This window comes from Acytostelium subglobosum (assembly GCF_000787575.1).
Source record: "Acytostelium subglobosum LB1 DNA, scaffold: scaffold17, whole genome shotgun sequence".
In the NCBI taxonomy this organism is placed as follows: domain Eukaryota; phylum Evosea; class Eumycetozoa; order Acytosteliales; family Acytosteliaceae; genus Acytostelium; species Acytostelium subglobosum.
Window position 1 is genome coordinate 157,337 of NW_012236516.1, and position 15,968 is coordinate 173,304.

Here is a 15,968-nt window from a genome sequence, read left to right on the forward strand (position 1 = left end):
TTTGATCTTCATCATCTGACTTCCGAAAAAGGTTATATTTCCAAATAAGGCTTTTAAGAAATATAATTGAGTTTTACCACATATTAAACGAACGATAGTTGAATAATGTTTGATCATCACTCAATCATAAAATACATATCGCAACACAATATATACATACATATACATGTCACAACAACAACAACAAGAAGTAGAATGCCCTGAAACACTGAGGCTCAAGGGCAATCAGTTGTTCGCAAAAGGAGAGTTCGATGAAGCCTTGAAGGTGTATGCTAGGGCATTAGAGTGCGCTCCAAATGACTTTACAATAATATCGAATCAATCAGCATGTTACTTTGAGTTGGGATTATATTCCGACTCGATTGAAGCATCAAATAAAGTCAGAGCGATGATCGTTGAACAAGGTGGACAAGATCCCAAACAATTGGACAAGAAGAACTTGGCTCGTATCGCCAAGGCACTGTTCACAATCAATGATCGTGACAACTTGATCACTCTACTCAATGATCATTCAGCCGATCTCAAAGGAAGCAGTCCAGAGATGGACAAGATCATCACATCCATCGAGCACGAGAACAAACGATTGCCTGCCGATGCGCCACTGACACGCGTTAACAACCTGCCACGTAACCTACCCGTGCGTTGCTCTACTGGCGAGTACTTTGTGATGGGACATGATCAGCCCATCAGTGCCCTGGGATGCCAGTTTGAGCCCGTGGACGAGACGGATGTGCTGTCGGAGAAAGATGGTGACTTGACTCGCTATCACCAGAGACAAACTATCCAGTTGGCCGAGCACCCAGAGTTGTCGATCTTCTTTGGTGGCTGCAATGATGGTCGTCATGCCCTCATCACCTATGCCGACCTCAATCGCCAAGTGTCGACGATGCCCGACAACACAAAGGTGCACATCACTCTCAATGACATCAAGGCAACATCATTGGCGCGCAACGTTGTGCTCACACATCTGCTCCACTCACTTGGCGCATTCAACTCGATCAACGCCATCTACACAGACAAGCAGGCAGCATTGGACGCATCATTGATCTACTTTATGTACTTTAGTGTGGCCATGCCAGGTGTGACCTATCAACGACTCATTCAGGTCATCGACGAACTGCTCCAACTCACACATGTTCAGTTGCCCAATCACATGGTCGTTGACAAGCAGTCATGGAAAATGATACGCCGATCACTCAACTACTGGCGAAGTGAACATGGATTCACGGCAAAGAGGATGCGCGCTGAAGCCATCCTCGTCCCCAAGAAGGAGACCACAGATGAGATCACGATGGGTTCGTCGTCGACATATCAGGCAGCGATGAGCGAGCGTGCGAAGGAACGCCAAGCGATGATCGAGCAGATCAAGGACTATGACTATGTCAAACAGATGATGCCAGACCTCACCCCTGAAGCCTTCGAAGCCATGAAGGACGATTTGGCCAAGATACTCGAGGATGACTTTGAAGGCATGACCCGCATGACGTTGCCAAGTGAGGCCAAACCGAGTATGTGGTCGAGAATCTACAAGTTGATTCCAATGCCAAAGCCACTGATGCTCTGTGATGGTTTGTCAGAGTTTGATAGGAAGGCGGGCGAGGCGTACCAAGCATTCAATATCAAGGATCCAGAAAGCTTGGATAAATCATTGAAGAAAAGTCTATTCGATGACAACTGGGAGCCCAACATCACATTCCTGGACATTGACTTCAAACATCTCACTGGACTCAACTTTGACCCTGTCAATAGTCTTACACACTTTGTACATATGAAGGTATGGAACTATTCCAATCACCCTCGATCACACTCAATCACTAACTAATTCTGATGATGGACCAATCAATCCAGTGGCTCGGCGAACCAGAGATGAGCCATACAGAACACTTTGATTACTTCATCAATGTAGTGTTCCAGGCTGCAAGGGGATTGCGTCAACTCGCTGATCGAAAGTATATCACGGTGGAGTTTGATGTTGGTGATATGAACAAGACATTAGAGAGAATACGCATTGATGAGGACAAGAGTCGCATGGCCAAGAACCTTCCAAACCAGTTTGATCGCATATTCTTGACAAATGTGCCCGACTACACTGGCCAACTAATTGTGTTTGTCGACACGATCAACAGTCTCAAGCTCAAGCCACACGCATTCATCAAGTTCAACGTTATCCTCAACACTGGCCTATTCAAGGATTACGAGGAGGCAGTCCACTCACATACACTCATCCCATCGATCACCCAAGCTCACAAGTACTTTGGCATGCGCTGTATCGAAGACTATCTGTGGCAGGTAAACACTTGGACTCATGCCGGTCCAAAGAAGCTGCCCCTCGAGTCACTGGCCAAGCGTGATGAGATCTGGTTGTGGCTCGTCCGTGTGTTCATCAACATCATGCTGCCCGCCAAGATCAACCCAGCCGACGTGGTCACGTTCAACTGTCCCAACAACATGTCGATCTTCTTCCGCATTCTCGATCGTCTCCGCGACATTGGATACCCACTTCACTGGCTCACATCATTCATTGATCAACTGTTGTCTGGCAGTGTCAAGTCTGCCGCTGCACTCTCAGACAAACGAATGATACCAGTTGGAGCGGCGCAGTCCCCCACGCCCAAGACAATCAACACGATGGCCTTCCAAGTGGAGCTCAGGACCATTGCCTCACTCTGGCTCAGTCAATCACTCAACGCTCGCATCACCACGCCCCTGCCCAACCCATCAGACATCCATCAATGGAAGATCAGCTCATTCGGTATGACGGACAACATGATGGGCATACCATTTGCCGTCCAACAACGTCCAGTATACTCGGCATTGATATATCTGGCCAACTGTCCAAAGCAATATCGTTTACCTACAATGCAATTTGGCCCGGCTAATATGGTGGACAAGGTTGTGTTCAGGAAGGCCGTGTTGGATACCGTCAATACTGCCAACATCATACAATTCATCACGGTGATTGAATGGAGTGACCTAGACAACAGTCTCACATTCTGGATGTCACAATCAGACATGGATTCATTGATTTCTCAAAAGGCATCAATTGTACTCTATCGCAATGATATCTATCGTGAAGTCAGCAACACACTTCCACTCAGTCAGGCTTTGAGACAACAACAATCAACATCATATTGATATAAATTGAGAATAGATAGATACAAATATAAATATATATGATTTATAAAGTTATAAATTATAGACAAGTTGTAATTGATTGATTTGATTGATTGTCAATTGGACATCATCAAGTGACTACCTTGGTACCAAGGTATTACCAGAACTCCTCCTTGATGACCTGACCATCCTGCCATTGTTGGATGGCCCATTGGGTCTTCTTAACATTGTGACCACCATAGGTGAAGTCCATGTACATCTCATAGGCAGAGTTGTTTCCATCAACAAGGATCTTGTTCACTATTATAATTGGTAATGTTAGTTATATTCATAGTGATAAAGATTTAAATATTAGTATTACATACCCTTTGCCTCATGGAACTTGGCATTGTCAACAAATGCTTGCTCGGCCTTTCTGTTGGCTTCCTTTCCAACACGGTTGGTGGAGTCACCCTTCTCATACATCACACAATCCTTGTGATAGTACTTGTCAAATACCTCCAAGATCTTTCCCTCTTGGATTCCCTTTAGGATGGCATTAAGGTTATCTCTAGTGTTGGCTGTCATTTTATTTATTTATATGTAGGTATATATATTAATTATATTGATTAATTGATTGATATGTTTAATGATGATGTTCACAAGTGAAGTTGAAGTTGATGTTGATTCAACAACACACCTGGATTTATCCAATTTATAATGTTTCATCGCCGACAAAGCTACAAACAAGATCCAACAACAATACATACACCCACACAGATAGTATTGTCTCACATGTTCCGGAACAGAGAATAGTGGGTGTGTCGAAGGTTCCTGAATGTGAGTGTGTGTGAAGAGCTCGAGATCCACCTGTGTGTTGGCATAAGCCAAGTTGATTGGAATCCAATCTGAAATGAAATGTGTGTGGTTTATCATTAATTACAACATGTGCATGTTCACTCAAGTGACACTGAGCGAGGTGATGGGAAGGGATGGGACCTGGGTAATCCGGTCAAAGTCTGAATTCAGGGTGTGTAGAATAAGAACAAGAAGAATAAGATATCATCGATAGTTGCTTCCTGAACAGAGAGCCACAATGACTGACTTTGTTTGAATCAAATGAATGAATGAAGTCAGTAGTTCGCAAAGATAGAGAGTTGCCTTGTATTAATGTCAGATTTATTTGATGAGTGAGATAGATGGATTGGATGGATGTTACTGGCTGCTGTTGCGTTGCTGCTGGCAACAAAGCTGCACATTGTTTGATTGATCGATCAATCAGTGTGGAGTTAGTGAGTTGATCAGATATGTGTATATGTATGTGTATATATAAACTTGTTGTTGATGTTATGTTGTGTTTGTTGTCGACAGACTGTTTCTTCAACGTTGTAGCACATCGGTGATCTTCTTGAGTATGAGAGTGGCAGTGAGTGTATCATTGCTACGAATGGTGCAGAGTGCAGATGTAGCGTCCACGAGGTCCACCAGGACGTACAGCTCAGTGGACTTTAGCAGAGTGGTGGCAACAAACTGGAGCTTGGTGCGGCCAGTGTTGGCAGAGTTGGCGTGCAGATTGATGTTCTCCACGAGTGCCTGTACGACGCCTTGCTGGGCAGTGTTGGCGCCCAACTCAATCTGTTCACTGATGCTCTTTGCCTCCAGTGCCTCGAACTCAGTCTTCCACAGCTCGATATCCTTTTCGGTAGGCTTGACCATCTCACCAATGATAGGTGTCAGCACAACAGGGAATACACCGCGGGATGTGCTGTAATTGAGTGAGCGAGTGGTTGTTGGTTTGATTAGTCTGTGGACTGAGGAGGATGGATTGATGGATACATACCTAATCTCAAATTTACAGGCTTGTGAGGTGGAGTTAAATGATACAATTAGGTTGCGCTCAAGTGTGTCATTGGGTGCCAGCGACTCAATAGTGTCAAAGTCGATGAGGTTGGCGCCATCGATCAAGGTCTTCTTGCCAATCTTGATGTCGTCAAAGGACTCGGTCGATGTGTTCTTGAGATGCAATTGGATGCAGTTGTAGCCATCCTCAACCTGTACGTCTTCTGGGGCCTGTCTCAGGAAGTAGTAATCAATGCTGAGACCCTGACTCACTGCTGGCTTGAGCAGTACCTTCTTAACAGGGGTTGCTGTCGAAGATATATCTAACTTCTCCATCTCCTCAGCCACACCAAACAGCTCGTCCATCTCATCCTCATCAAACTCGTCTTCCTCCTGCTCTGGCTTCTTTGCCTTCTTTGACTTCTTGGACTTCTTCGAGTGTCCATTTTGTTTGCTACACATTGATTGATTGATTGTTAGCGTGCGTGCTTACTTCCATCATTGAGAGGAGATGCTTACGGTTGTGCAGGGGAATCAGAGTCTGATCCAAAGAACTTCTCCATCTCATCCTCGTCGTCTAGCTCCTCTTCGGAACCACCGCTGTACTCTTCATCGTCGTCGTCCTCGTCGTCCTCGTCACTCTCCTCCTCATCGCTGTAGAATGGCTTCTCATCGGCCAAGCCAAACACATTCTTCTTGACCTCTGGTATCCATTGCTTGGGCTGTCTGACTGAGGGGTCAGGCACCTCCTCGGGGAAGTCGGGCAGTGCCTGGTAGCCTTGTGCGGTGTGGTTGACAATGTGCGACAAGGAGCCCAGGATGAAACGCTGGCGGTCCTCCGACACACTGACCTCGGTTGGCATTGGCTTCGTGTTGATGAAGATGTTCTTGGCGTGCTGGGTGATGTTGGGCGTCTTCTCCGAGTTGATCAGAAGCAGACGCATCATTCTTGCGCAGTCTCTAATGTCGTAGTTCATGTCGTATTTGGCCTGGTTGATGATGTATTGGAAGAGCAGGTTGGTCTGCTCGGCGTTGTGGAAGTGCAACTTAGCACCAAGGTTCAGGATCTGCAGCTTGACACTCTCGTCCTCGTCGGCGAACGACTTGGCCAGCTTCCTCAGCACGTCTGGTGCGACCAGTGGCACCTTGTGGCTGTACTCTCCAATGACCCAGACGATGGCTGCACGTGCACTTGGCACCTGGAGCGTCTCGAGCAACTTGGCCAGATGCAGGATGATTTTCTCGTGCTTGATTGACGAGTCGGCATTGTCAGCGTTCAACTGAAGCAGGCGCTTCAGCACGATGACACTCTCAGCGACGACAACGGTCGATGTGTTGGACAGCAGTGACATGAGGCCGTATGTGCACGACTCGGTCACGTCGGGGATTGTGGCGGCACAGCGGCCGATGGCTCTGATGGTCTCAGCGGCGAACTTCTTGTCCTCGTTCTTAACGTACTCCTTGAACTCCTTAAGTATCTTGCTGATGTTCTCGCCAGTGGCCAAACGAGTGAGGATCTCAAGCTTCAACTTGATGCTGTACTCTGGGTCCGAGGAGTTGATGAAGAACTCTGAGAGGTATGGCTCGAACATGTTCTGTGTTGTGCGTTAGTGATTGAATGAATGGCTAAAGGGAGGAGAGATGTACATACGGGTCTCATTGTGACCATTGTTGAGATGTTGGAGAGGACGATGTATTGGACCTCGGGGGATGAGCGCAGGAGACGCACCAAAGACTTGCCAACCTTTTGTGCTTCGATCACTGGTGCAATGTAGAAATAGAGTGATGACACTGCCATTACAACTGCATTGCTACGACTCTGTAGTAGAGGCAAGCAAGACTTGAGCAACAATCGGTGATCCAAATCAATCTCCTCTGTGTCATAGGCGTCGACCACCTTCTTTGGCACGTCAACAGCGTTCTCATCATCCTCATCATCAGAGTAGAACGAAGTCTTCTTCTTGAACTGCTTTACGTTCTTATCATTCTATGTTTGGTTTGTTTGTGTTGTTAGACGATGTATTGTCGCGCACATCCTGGGATATGATACATACGATTGATGCGTCTGGACATCTGAACTGAGTCCTGGCGTACTTGGTGAGTACGTTGATGGTGACCACCTGCGACCACTCATCAAAGTCGGCGAGCAACTGGCATATCTTGCGGTAGTGCTGATGCAAGAGATCGTGACGATCGGGACACACCTCGGAGAAGGCCATCATGGCTGCACCCAGCACCATTGTGCTGTTGTCGTTGAGCAGTGTCTCGATGAGATTGGCCAGCTCCTCCTGCTTGTCCGAGTCGAGCTTGTGCACCTTGGCAATGGCAAAGGCGGCGGCCTTGCGCACGTAGGGCGAGCTGTCCTTTACGCACTTCTCGATGGCCAACACGATCACCTGAATGATGTCGACCACACGGATCGACGACATGACTCTCAGTGCCGAGGCACGAATCACCTGACTCTTATCGCTCAGTGACTTTTGGAATGTGTTGATCGCCAGCAATGCACTATCATGCTCAGACTCTGCATAATGTACCAAGTACATATATACCAACTTCTTCAACTCCAAGTTGTTCGCAATAACATTCTTTACAACCTGTGGGAATACCTCTGATACATCTCTACCCTTTGATAACATCTGTTATATTCATACATTGATTGATTGATCGTTAGCATCGAGAGTGATTCTTAGATTGATTGATCTACAACACATACAGCAATCAACTTCTTCATGCATTCCAACTTCTCTTTGTCAGATGGTCCATCAAGCTGCTTCTTGATCTCCTCCAACTTGACATTGGTCGATGTGTCATTGAAGTATCGACTATGACTAATATTATTGAGAACTGTATTCATTCTTTCTTGTCTTTAATATTAATATATTAATATGTTTGAATAAAGATAGATAGAATATAAATGTATAATATATATATATATAAAACTACTAATACAAATAATGAATGAATGAATGAATGAAAGAGTGAATGAATGAATGAACAACCTCCTACATACACAGAGAGAATTTGTAAATATCTAACTTAGTTTCTCTGTCAAAACTTTGTTCCACTCTGCTAGAGATTGACCTGGCAACATGGACCACATCAGCAGTCCACACATCGAAAAAACATAAAAATTGATGTGTTTGAAACTTCCAGGACCACTTCTCTGGCAGTCAAGCGAGTCGTTCCTTCGATATGCGGACCATATCCATATCCGAGTCCCGATAGATACGAACTAATACTAAAGTTGTTCAAGTTGTTGTAGTTGGTCTATATGTCGATACATTATATGTAGTATCTTATTAACTTCAAGTAGAATTGATTCAAGTACTGGACGATCTTGAAGTGGCAGTCCTGGTTCTAGCAATCTTGACTTCACTTTAGATTGGATACTTATTACCAACTCTATCTGTATCTCATAACTCTTATTAATATGTTTATTATCTACCTTTTGTTCATACTTAAGGTATATGTACACATAACAATATTAGAATAATATAGATAGTTAGTACTTACCATGTTTGATTGAAAGAGTTAATATATGTACTTTCAATCAACAAATGAAGCTAGACAATGTACAACGATGAAGGTGAGGCAAGTAATGAATGAATGAATGAACGAATAATGTATTGATACATATATGTATATGTTGACCATATATGGATACATTGACTATCCTTGGTAAATGTCAACACGACGATGGTAGTGGTAGTAGTGGTAGAACAATGGAAAAGGATAATGATACACCAATCTGGCAATAGTAGTAAGTGACCACTACCATTACCACGCATGGCCAGTCACTTATGAGGTAGGTATTGAGGACTGCCAAAATAGCTGAATCCTTGGAAGTACGCCTGTTGTGATACGCTCAATGCCGGTGATGTGCCAGTGAGTGCAGAGGAGCTTGAACCAAGGTTGATATCGTTGCCATTGTCTCCATTGTTGTTGCCATTAGTTGAAGTTGTAGTAGTTGTAGTAGTTGTTGTAGTTGTAGTAGTATTGGATGCATCAACATTATTAACAACTCCAATGCCATTAATACTAGGTTTCAATAGATCAATATCAAAGTTGCTAAGATCCGATGGACTGGAGGTCTTTGGCACGAATGGTGGCACCTCCTCACGCGCCTCCAACTTGCGCCACTGCAAGCCCTTGAAGAATGCGTGCTGCTTGATCTTCTGCACGCCGTGGCCATCGCAACCCAGTCGCTTGGTGGGGTCCTTGTGCAACAGTGCCGTGATGAGCGAGCGCGCCGGCGCCGAGATGAACGTCGGGAACTTGACCTTGTCGTTGATGATGCGCTCTTGCTGCTTGGCCTCGTTGACCGAGGTGAATGGTACCTTACCAACCAGCATAAAGTACATTAGGATGCCGAGTGACCACCAGTCCACCGACTTGCCGTACTCCTTTCGCTGGATCATCTCTGGCGCCATATAATCGATTGTTCCGCAGAAGGATCCGACAGAGTTCTCACTCTGCACCTCCTCCTTGGCCAATCCAAAATCCGTCAAGATGATATGTCCTTGCGAGTCCAACAAGATGTTCTCAGGCTTCAAATCCCTGTGGATACTATAATACGTCCAGTGAATGGATTCAAAGGTTAATTGCCTGCACATGTGCACGAGGAGGATGTATTCATTCCATTATATCACTTACATGTTAAGACTGTGAAGATGCTCAAGAGCGAGGATCAACTCTGCAGCATAGAAGCGCATCTGGGCCTCAGAGAACATTGACTCATTGTTAATGTGGAAGAAAAGGTGTCCTCTAGAGTCGCGTGAGTGATGTCAGTAATGTGTTGTGGCTGCAAGGTAGACTCTTTCACTCCATCATCTACCTACCCATTGACAAAGTCCATGACCAAGTATAACTTCTTTGCATCTTGGAAGGCATAGTGGAGACGGATGATGAATGGATGTCTGACACGCTTCAATATGTCCTTCTCAGCAATGGTGTTGGTGACGCTGCGATACTTGATGATGTGGTTCTTCTTGATGGACTTGAGGGCGTAGATCTTGCCCGTGTCCTTCCTGGTCACAAGGTGCACCTTGCCAAAGCCGCCCTCGCCCACGAGGTGATCGATACTGAAGCTGGCGAGATTGATTGTCGTCGAGAGGTCCAATGTCTTGACGCTCTTGATCGACGAGCTGAGCTGGATGTAGTCCTCTCTGGTGGCTGCATCGGTCTCGTCTCCACTGGTCGATATTCCATCGTCCTCGTCGTCTGATGCCGCCTGCTCATACTCGGACTCATCCGTAGAGGACAGGATGTGCGCGAGTGGTGGCGATGCGGGCAGTGGCTGGCCCGGAATGAGCGTGTGCTGGTCCAATCTGCCGAGCGATCCATCGTGAGTTTGCGCCCAAACATTGTTTATCGCAGGTTTGCCCACAGTCTTCTTTGCCTTCTTGTCATCAATGGCAAAGACAAATTGTGTTGGCGGATTAACCTTGCGTGCGGCCAATGGTGTGGATCGCTTAACAATCGGTGATGGCTGACTGTTGGTGAAATTTCCGATCATGTCGGAGGTGGATGTGGTGTCGCCACCACTTGTCATCGACGTCGTCGTCGATGTCTGCAAGTCCGTGCCTGTGGTCTGTGTCAAAGCCGGAGCGTTGACATTGTTGGTGTTGGTGGGGTTGGCGTTGGCGTTGTTAGCGTTGGCATTGGCAGAGGCTGCGGCATGACTTTGAAGTTGTTGTCTTAACATGTATTGTTGTTGCTGCTGTTGTAGTTAGCAACAAATTATGATGATGTTTATGGGATTAAATGAGTATTCGGTGGCTGGTGCCGCTGATGTATATAGCAGTCGATTGAGGGGAGAGTAAAGTCCTTCGTTTTGTCTTCTTATTGCGCGTGTTAATAGGTTGACTTGTCAACTACTACACGCCAAGGTAAAATAAATCACAGAGACGCAGTATATGTTATATATATATATCTTTAAACAGATAATAATAATAATAATAAAGTAATTGATTACTGTATGCTATCAATGTTAGATGGATGATGGGCTGGCTGATTGACTTTTTTTAGGTCTAAACAGGACCTTGGAGAACGTGTGTTTTTGGCTCATACTGGTGCAAAATTGATGAGCTGTTTTTTTGATCATGAAAAGAGACCCAGTTGGACCCGATTATTGGGGCCACTTGTGATTGAGGTGATGGTTCACTGACTGTGGGGGTTAGTTTGGGGGTGATTGATTCATTGGTGTATGCTGACCCGACTCCTAAAGGTCTAAAGAATAGTTGATTGTTAGTTAATGTTGGAGTTAGTGAGTGATTGATGTTGTTGGTGCGACTCAAGACTTGATCATTAAGTTTGGTCATGGTCAATCTTGCATGACGCTTGGGAAGGGTCCTTGTTCCAGAACTGGTCCACACCATCATACAATTGAATCAAACAATCAAACAATCATTCAATGTTACCTTTGTACACATATATTTAAACATACATATACAATGTCAACAGATAGTAGTAGTATTGGTGGTGGTGGTGCTGGTAGTGTTAGTAGTAGTAGTAGTAATTCATCTGGCGAATACTCACAGTGCTATCTACAAATACCCCCAGACACAGGCGATACTACTTGGGTACTGTTGTCAACGATATTGGTGCTGGGCATGATGCCCGCGCTGGCCTTCTTCGAAGCCGGCCTGCTCAGATCAAAGAACACGCTGTCAATCATCACACAGATCATTTCAGGCATTGTAGTGCTGACCGTGATGTGGCAGGCATTCGGATACTCGCTCACGTTTGGACCCGACCAGGCGGGCATCATTGGCAACCTGGACAACGCCTTCCTCATTGGCGTCAGCTACACCGACTGCAACCCCAACGCGCCACACATCCCATCGGCCGCGTACGCCATGTTCATGATGATGTTTGCCAACATCACCCCACTGTTGATGACTGGCGCGTATGCCGAGCGTGTCAAGTTCCGCTCGTTCATCGTGCTCACTATCCTCTGGGAGATCATTGTCTTCTACCCTGTCGCGCATTGGATCTGGGGTGATGGCTGGATGAAGCGCATGGGTGTTCTGGACTTTGCTGGCGGTATTGTCATCCACACCACAGCTGGAGTCAGTGGCACTGTCATTGCCCTATGTAAGTTGTCAATGCTGACCGAACGTAGTCGTCCACTCATACTCATACATCAAACCAATCAATCAGATGTTGGCAAGCGAAAGGACTTTGTAAAGTATGGAGGTGAGTTCCCTCCTTCAAACATTCCATTGGCTGCGCTGGGAGCAGCATTGTTGTGGATGGGCTGGTTTGGATTCAATGCTGGATCGGCATTGGCTGCTGGATCCATCGCCACTTCAGCAGTGGCCTCTACTCAGATTGGTGGCAGTTTCTCTGGAATTGTCTGGATCATACTGTCGTGGCTCAAGGGTAAGCCATCGACTGTGGCCGTCATCAATGGTGTCGTAGCAGGACTGGCGGGAATCACACCAGCCTCTGGCTACATCAACTCACAGTACTCCATTGGCCTTGGCATCACACTTGGCCTGGCGTCCTACATCTCAGTGTACATCATGAAGCATCGTCTACAAGTGGACGACGCGCTCGACGTCGGCTCTATCCACGGCCTCACAGGCATGATTGGCGCAATCGCCATTGGCTTCTGCGCTCAAAAGTCGATCAATCCCGCTGGCGAGAATGGTGTCTTCTACGGCAACGCCAGGCTGTTGGGACTTCAGGTGATGGGCGTGGTCGTTGTAGCCGCGTGGTCCATCATCGCCACCTATACAATCATCGTGGTCATTGACAAGCTGATTGGACTGCGTATCGACTCGACAGAGGAGGAGTATGGCCTGGACCTGGTGGAGCATGGCGAGTACGCCTATCACCAGATCTCGTCCAATGAGAATGAGGAGCCAAACTACACGCGAATCAATCACGAGATCTTCTCGTCCTAGTGCAGCTGCATATGATCATCATGATGAAGGCGCGCGCGAGCTGGCCACATCATATTCCAACAACAACTTTGTACTCTTGTAATACACATTCATTCAATCAATCAATCAAATGGGATCAACTGTTCATTACAAATACATAATCTAGAGTGATGGCGAATGATTGTTGGAGGGGATGATGACGTGAGTGGTCTGGAAGGATTGGCCAGGCTCGAGGATGGCAGGCTTGTCAATGACGCCCGCCTCAATGCAGATCATCTTGGGGTACTCGAGATCGCCAAAGTCTTCCATGCGCTTGGCTTTCTCGATCCAGGGGTTCCAGACGACGGCGTCGTTCAAGTTGGCCTGTGACTGAAGAGTGATGCGACTCTTGTTGTGATCATCGATCAGGAGCAGAGGCTGGCTGGTGTTGGTGTTGAGGTAGACGCGATCCGTCTCCTCCTGGATCGTTACGCTCTGGCGTTTCTCCACGTCGATCTCTGCATTCTTCATCTTGTCAATGTAGCTGTAGCCGTGCAGGCCATCGACACGCACGTTCTGGATGTTGGAGATGGCAAAGTATGTGTGAAGGGCCAGCTGGAAGTCAAAGGCTTTGTGATCAGTGTTCTTTGTTGCAAAGCTGAGCTCCAAGCGATCCTTGTGCAATGTGATGCAGTACACGGCATGGAATGAGCATGGCCATATCTTGCGCGAGTAGTCATCGTCCACCAACTCAAACTCCACTCCAACCGATCCCCTCATCTCGTCCACGAACGTTGTCTTTATACTCCATTGCATGTTTCTTGGGTTTGATTGATTGATTGATTGATTGATCGATCGAGTGAGCGAGTGAGAGTGAAGGGCATATTCATTGACAAACATACCTGGCGAATCCATGTGTCTGTATCTTGCCGGCACCAAACTGAGGGAAGATCAAGGGGATACCACCACGTAGTGCTTTGAATGGTTCGTAGACGGACTTCTCACTCATGAAGAAGTGTTCGTTACCATTGGTCTTGAATGAAGTTACATGTGCACCATGCAAGTATACCAAACACGATGATGACACTGTCTCCAACTGAACAAATGGCATTCCATTATGCTGTGCGTCCGACTTCACTGACACTCCTTTCTTGTTCCATTTCTGATTCAATGCTTCAACGTTTGACATCTTATCTCAAAATCTCTTTAACTCTATCTCTTTGATGTATTGTGTTATGTTGGGTATGATTAGATTATGAATGAGTTGAACAAGTTAAATTAAGTTGATGATCTAACCTTGTGTGAGTTCATCTTCCATTCCCCAACCCCCAATCCCCCACTTCCATCATGTGGAAGTTCATTCTCCAATCTGTGGCTGCATTAATTTCTTTAGTTTTGCTAATGGAAGTTGGTAGTTGCTCTTTGATCTCATCTCTCTTCAGTTGTTGACTATTTTATTAGATCTCAATAAGTAATAATTATGACACATCCTTCACTTCATTCACTTTAAGAATGTTTTCATCAACATCATAAACATGTATGCCATGTTCTCCAGAGCGGTGCTTAGACATCCGCTTCGAGCAGTACCATTCCACAAGTATATTCCAACGCGATCATTCTGCAACATCAATCGATCAAATATATTAAAGTCGAGTGTGGATGATGTCTATAAGTGGGCTCTATCATTGGACATCCCATCAGTGACTGAGAGCATTACGAAGCTAAAGGAGCATAATGTTGATGGTGATGCTGCAGCATTGTTGACTATGTCAACGAAGAAGCTAGTGAACCATCCATACAGCTTAACAGGAGGTGCCGCAAGTGACAAGGGTGGAGGGCCATTTGTCGACAGAGATACGTTCAGGAACAAGGTAGCTCAAGTCTGTTACCACAACTACATCAAGAGACAGAGCAAGCAATTCAAGAGATCTCAGTATGATACATTCATCTTTATCCCGGGAGGCAATGGTATTGGTAAAACAAGGGCAGGTGCAGAGGTGGCTGATCTTCCTGAGGATGTCCTCGCCAAGGCTTCGATGAATGACACAGACTTCATTGAAGCAATGCGCAATCCCATCTATTGCTACATCAACCTCAAGGATGGACAATCAAGACCTATCCATTCGCATTGGTGCACGTGTTGCTCTATCCCAAGATCCAACCATCCACTCACTCTCTCAACAATGTACCAAGTTTGGTGGATACCAAGGACTCGGCTTGGGTCATGTCCTTTCATCACTGGTGGAGTCCTACCGAAAGGCCACAAACAACAAAGTTGTTGTCGATGGGTTCACTGTTGATGATGCAAGGCGAACAGGATTGATCTACTTGAGGAAGGAGGAATCGTCTAGAGAACACTACTTTATCTTCTTACCATTTATGATGCTAAAATGGTTGAATGAGCGCGTCAACAACAAGTTCATTGATGAAACGCTCATGTTCTTTCCAAGTGAGGCCAAACCCTGGACGTGGAGGAGCATGGAACTTCTATTCCCCTACTATATATCATGTCTTTGCAGATCAGTGGACATCGTTCATCAATCATTCACCCTCCAATCATTGACAGATCATATCATAACATTTAAACACATCTTTAGAGATGCAAGCGGTGTCGCCAAACTACCATCATCCCCAATCGACCTCGTTCCAAAGATGGTCTTGCAGGAGATGACAACAGACCTGAGCACCACCTTGACAACAGTGGCTAACTTACCTGACAAGGACCACCATGATCATCTCGACATAAGCAGGACTCCCGCCATATTCATCTGCAAGAAGAATACATATCTAATCGATCATCGAACTTGTTTTGTTGACAGACATGATCACAAGTATAATGTATACTTCCGAGTCAATCACAATGATATGGAGACGCCTGGAAGTAGTCTGACGGCCTGGTACGAATCAATCCTTCAACCTGATAGTATGGTCAAGATACCCGATGGGGAGTCAATGATACTTGTGCACTTTACCAACAATGACATTGGCGATCCACAAGGATGCCTCGCCACATTCGCCAAATATTGCCAAGACCATGGTCTCAAGGATCGATACCTCTTGTTGATCCATTCCAAGAACATCCATGGCTTCATATCGGATGTCTTTGCCAACAGAGCACAAGTGATTGATTGAATGCATCTAATATATATATTGTTGTTATTACTT

The 15,968-nt window shown here is 45.9% G+C and overlaps 7 protein-coding genes across 7 annotated transcripts; 3 read left to right on the top strand and 4 right to left on the bottom strand.

The window, feature by feature from the left end:
- Nucleotides 1-166: 166 nt before the first annotated feature.
- SAMD00019534_080770 (hypothetical protein) lies at nt 167-3,135 on the top strand (the record flags this gene model as incomplete). Its single annotated transcript, XM_012896537.1, has 2 exons — nt 167-1,774; nt 1,849-3,135. The coding sequence occupies 2 exons, from the start codon at nt 167-169 to the stop codon at nt 3,133-3,135; spliced, it is 2,895 nt and encodes a 964-aa protein (XP_012751991.1).
- A 136-nt stretch (nt 3,136-3,271) lies between these two features.
- SAMD00019534_080780 (hypothetical protein) lies at nt 3,272-3,681 on the bottom strand (the record flags this gene model as incomplete). Its single annotated transcript, XM_012896538.1, has 2 exons — nt 3,272-3,414; nt 3,480-3,681. 2 exons carry the CDS (start codon nt 3,679-3,681, stop codon nt 3,272-3,274), a joined length of 345 nt encoding a protein of 114 aa, XP_012751992.1.
- A 792-nt stretch (nt 3,682-4,473) lies between these two features.
- Nucleotides 4,474-7,789, bottom strand: SAMD00019534_080790 (hypothetical protein; the record flags this gene model as incomplete). The annotated part of the gene is made up of 6 exons (XM_012896539.1): nt 4,474-4,858; nt 4,934-5,386; nt 5,452-6,527; nt 6,584-6,919; nt 6,987-7,571; nt 7,649-7,789. 6 exons carry the CDS (start codon nt 7,787-7,789, stop codon nt 4,474-4,476), a joined length of 2,976 nt encoding a protein of 991 aa, XP_012751993.1.
- Nucleotides 7,790-8,729: 940 nt separating this feature from the next.
- On the bottom strand, nt 8,730-10,639 carry SAMD00019534_080800 (hypothetical protein; the record flags this gene model as incomplete). The annotated part of the gene is made up of 3 exons (XM_012896540.1): nt 8,730-9,501; nt 9,589-9,699; nt 9,774-10,639. The coding sequence occupies 3 exons, from the start codon at nt 10,637-10,639 to the stop codon at nt 8,730-8,732; spliced, it is 1,749 nt and encodes a 582-aa protein (XP_012751994.1).
- A 736-nt stretch (nt 10,640-11,375) lies between these two features.
- SAMD00019534_080810 (hypothetical protein) lies at nt 11,376-12,836 on the top strand (the record flags this gene model as incomplete). Its single annotated transcript, XM_012896541.1, has 2 exons — nt 11,376-12,030; nt 12,097-12,836. Coding segments are annotated over 2 exons (1,395 nt in total), but the record flags the coding sequence as incomplete, so codon positions are not given.
- Nucleotides 12,837-12,986: 150 nt separating this feature from the next.
- On the bottom strand, nt 12,987-13,992 carry SAMD00019534_080820 (hypothetical protein; the record flags this gene model as incomplete). The annotated part of the gene is made up of 2 exons (XM_012896542.1): nt 12,987-13,623; nt 13,706-13,992. The coding sequence occupies 2 exons, from the start codon at nt 13,990-13,992 to the stop codon at nt 12,987-12,989; spliced, it is 924 nt and encodes a 307-aa protein (XP_012751996.1).
- A 346-nt stretch (nt 13,993-14,338) lies between these two features.
- SAMD00019534_080830 (hypothetical protein) lies at nt 14,339-15,935 on the top strand (the record flags this gene model as incomplete). The annotated part of the gene is made up of 2 exons (XM_012896543.1): nt 14,339-14,736; nt 14,903-15,935. 2 exons carry the CDS (start codon nt 14,339-14,341, stop codon nt 15,933-15,935), a joined length of 1,431 nt encoding a protein of 476 aa, XP_012751997.1.
- Nucleotides 15,936-15,968: the final 33 nt, after the last annotated feature.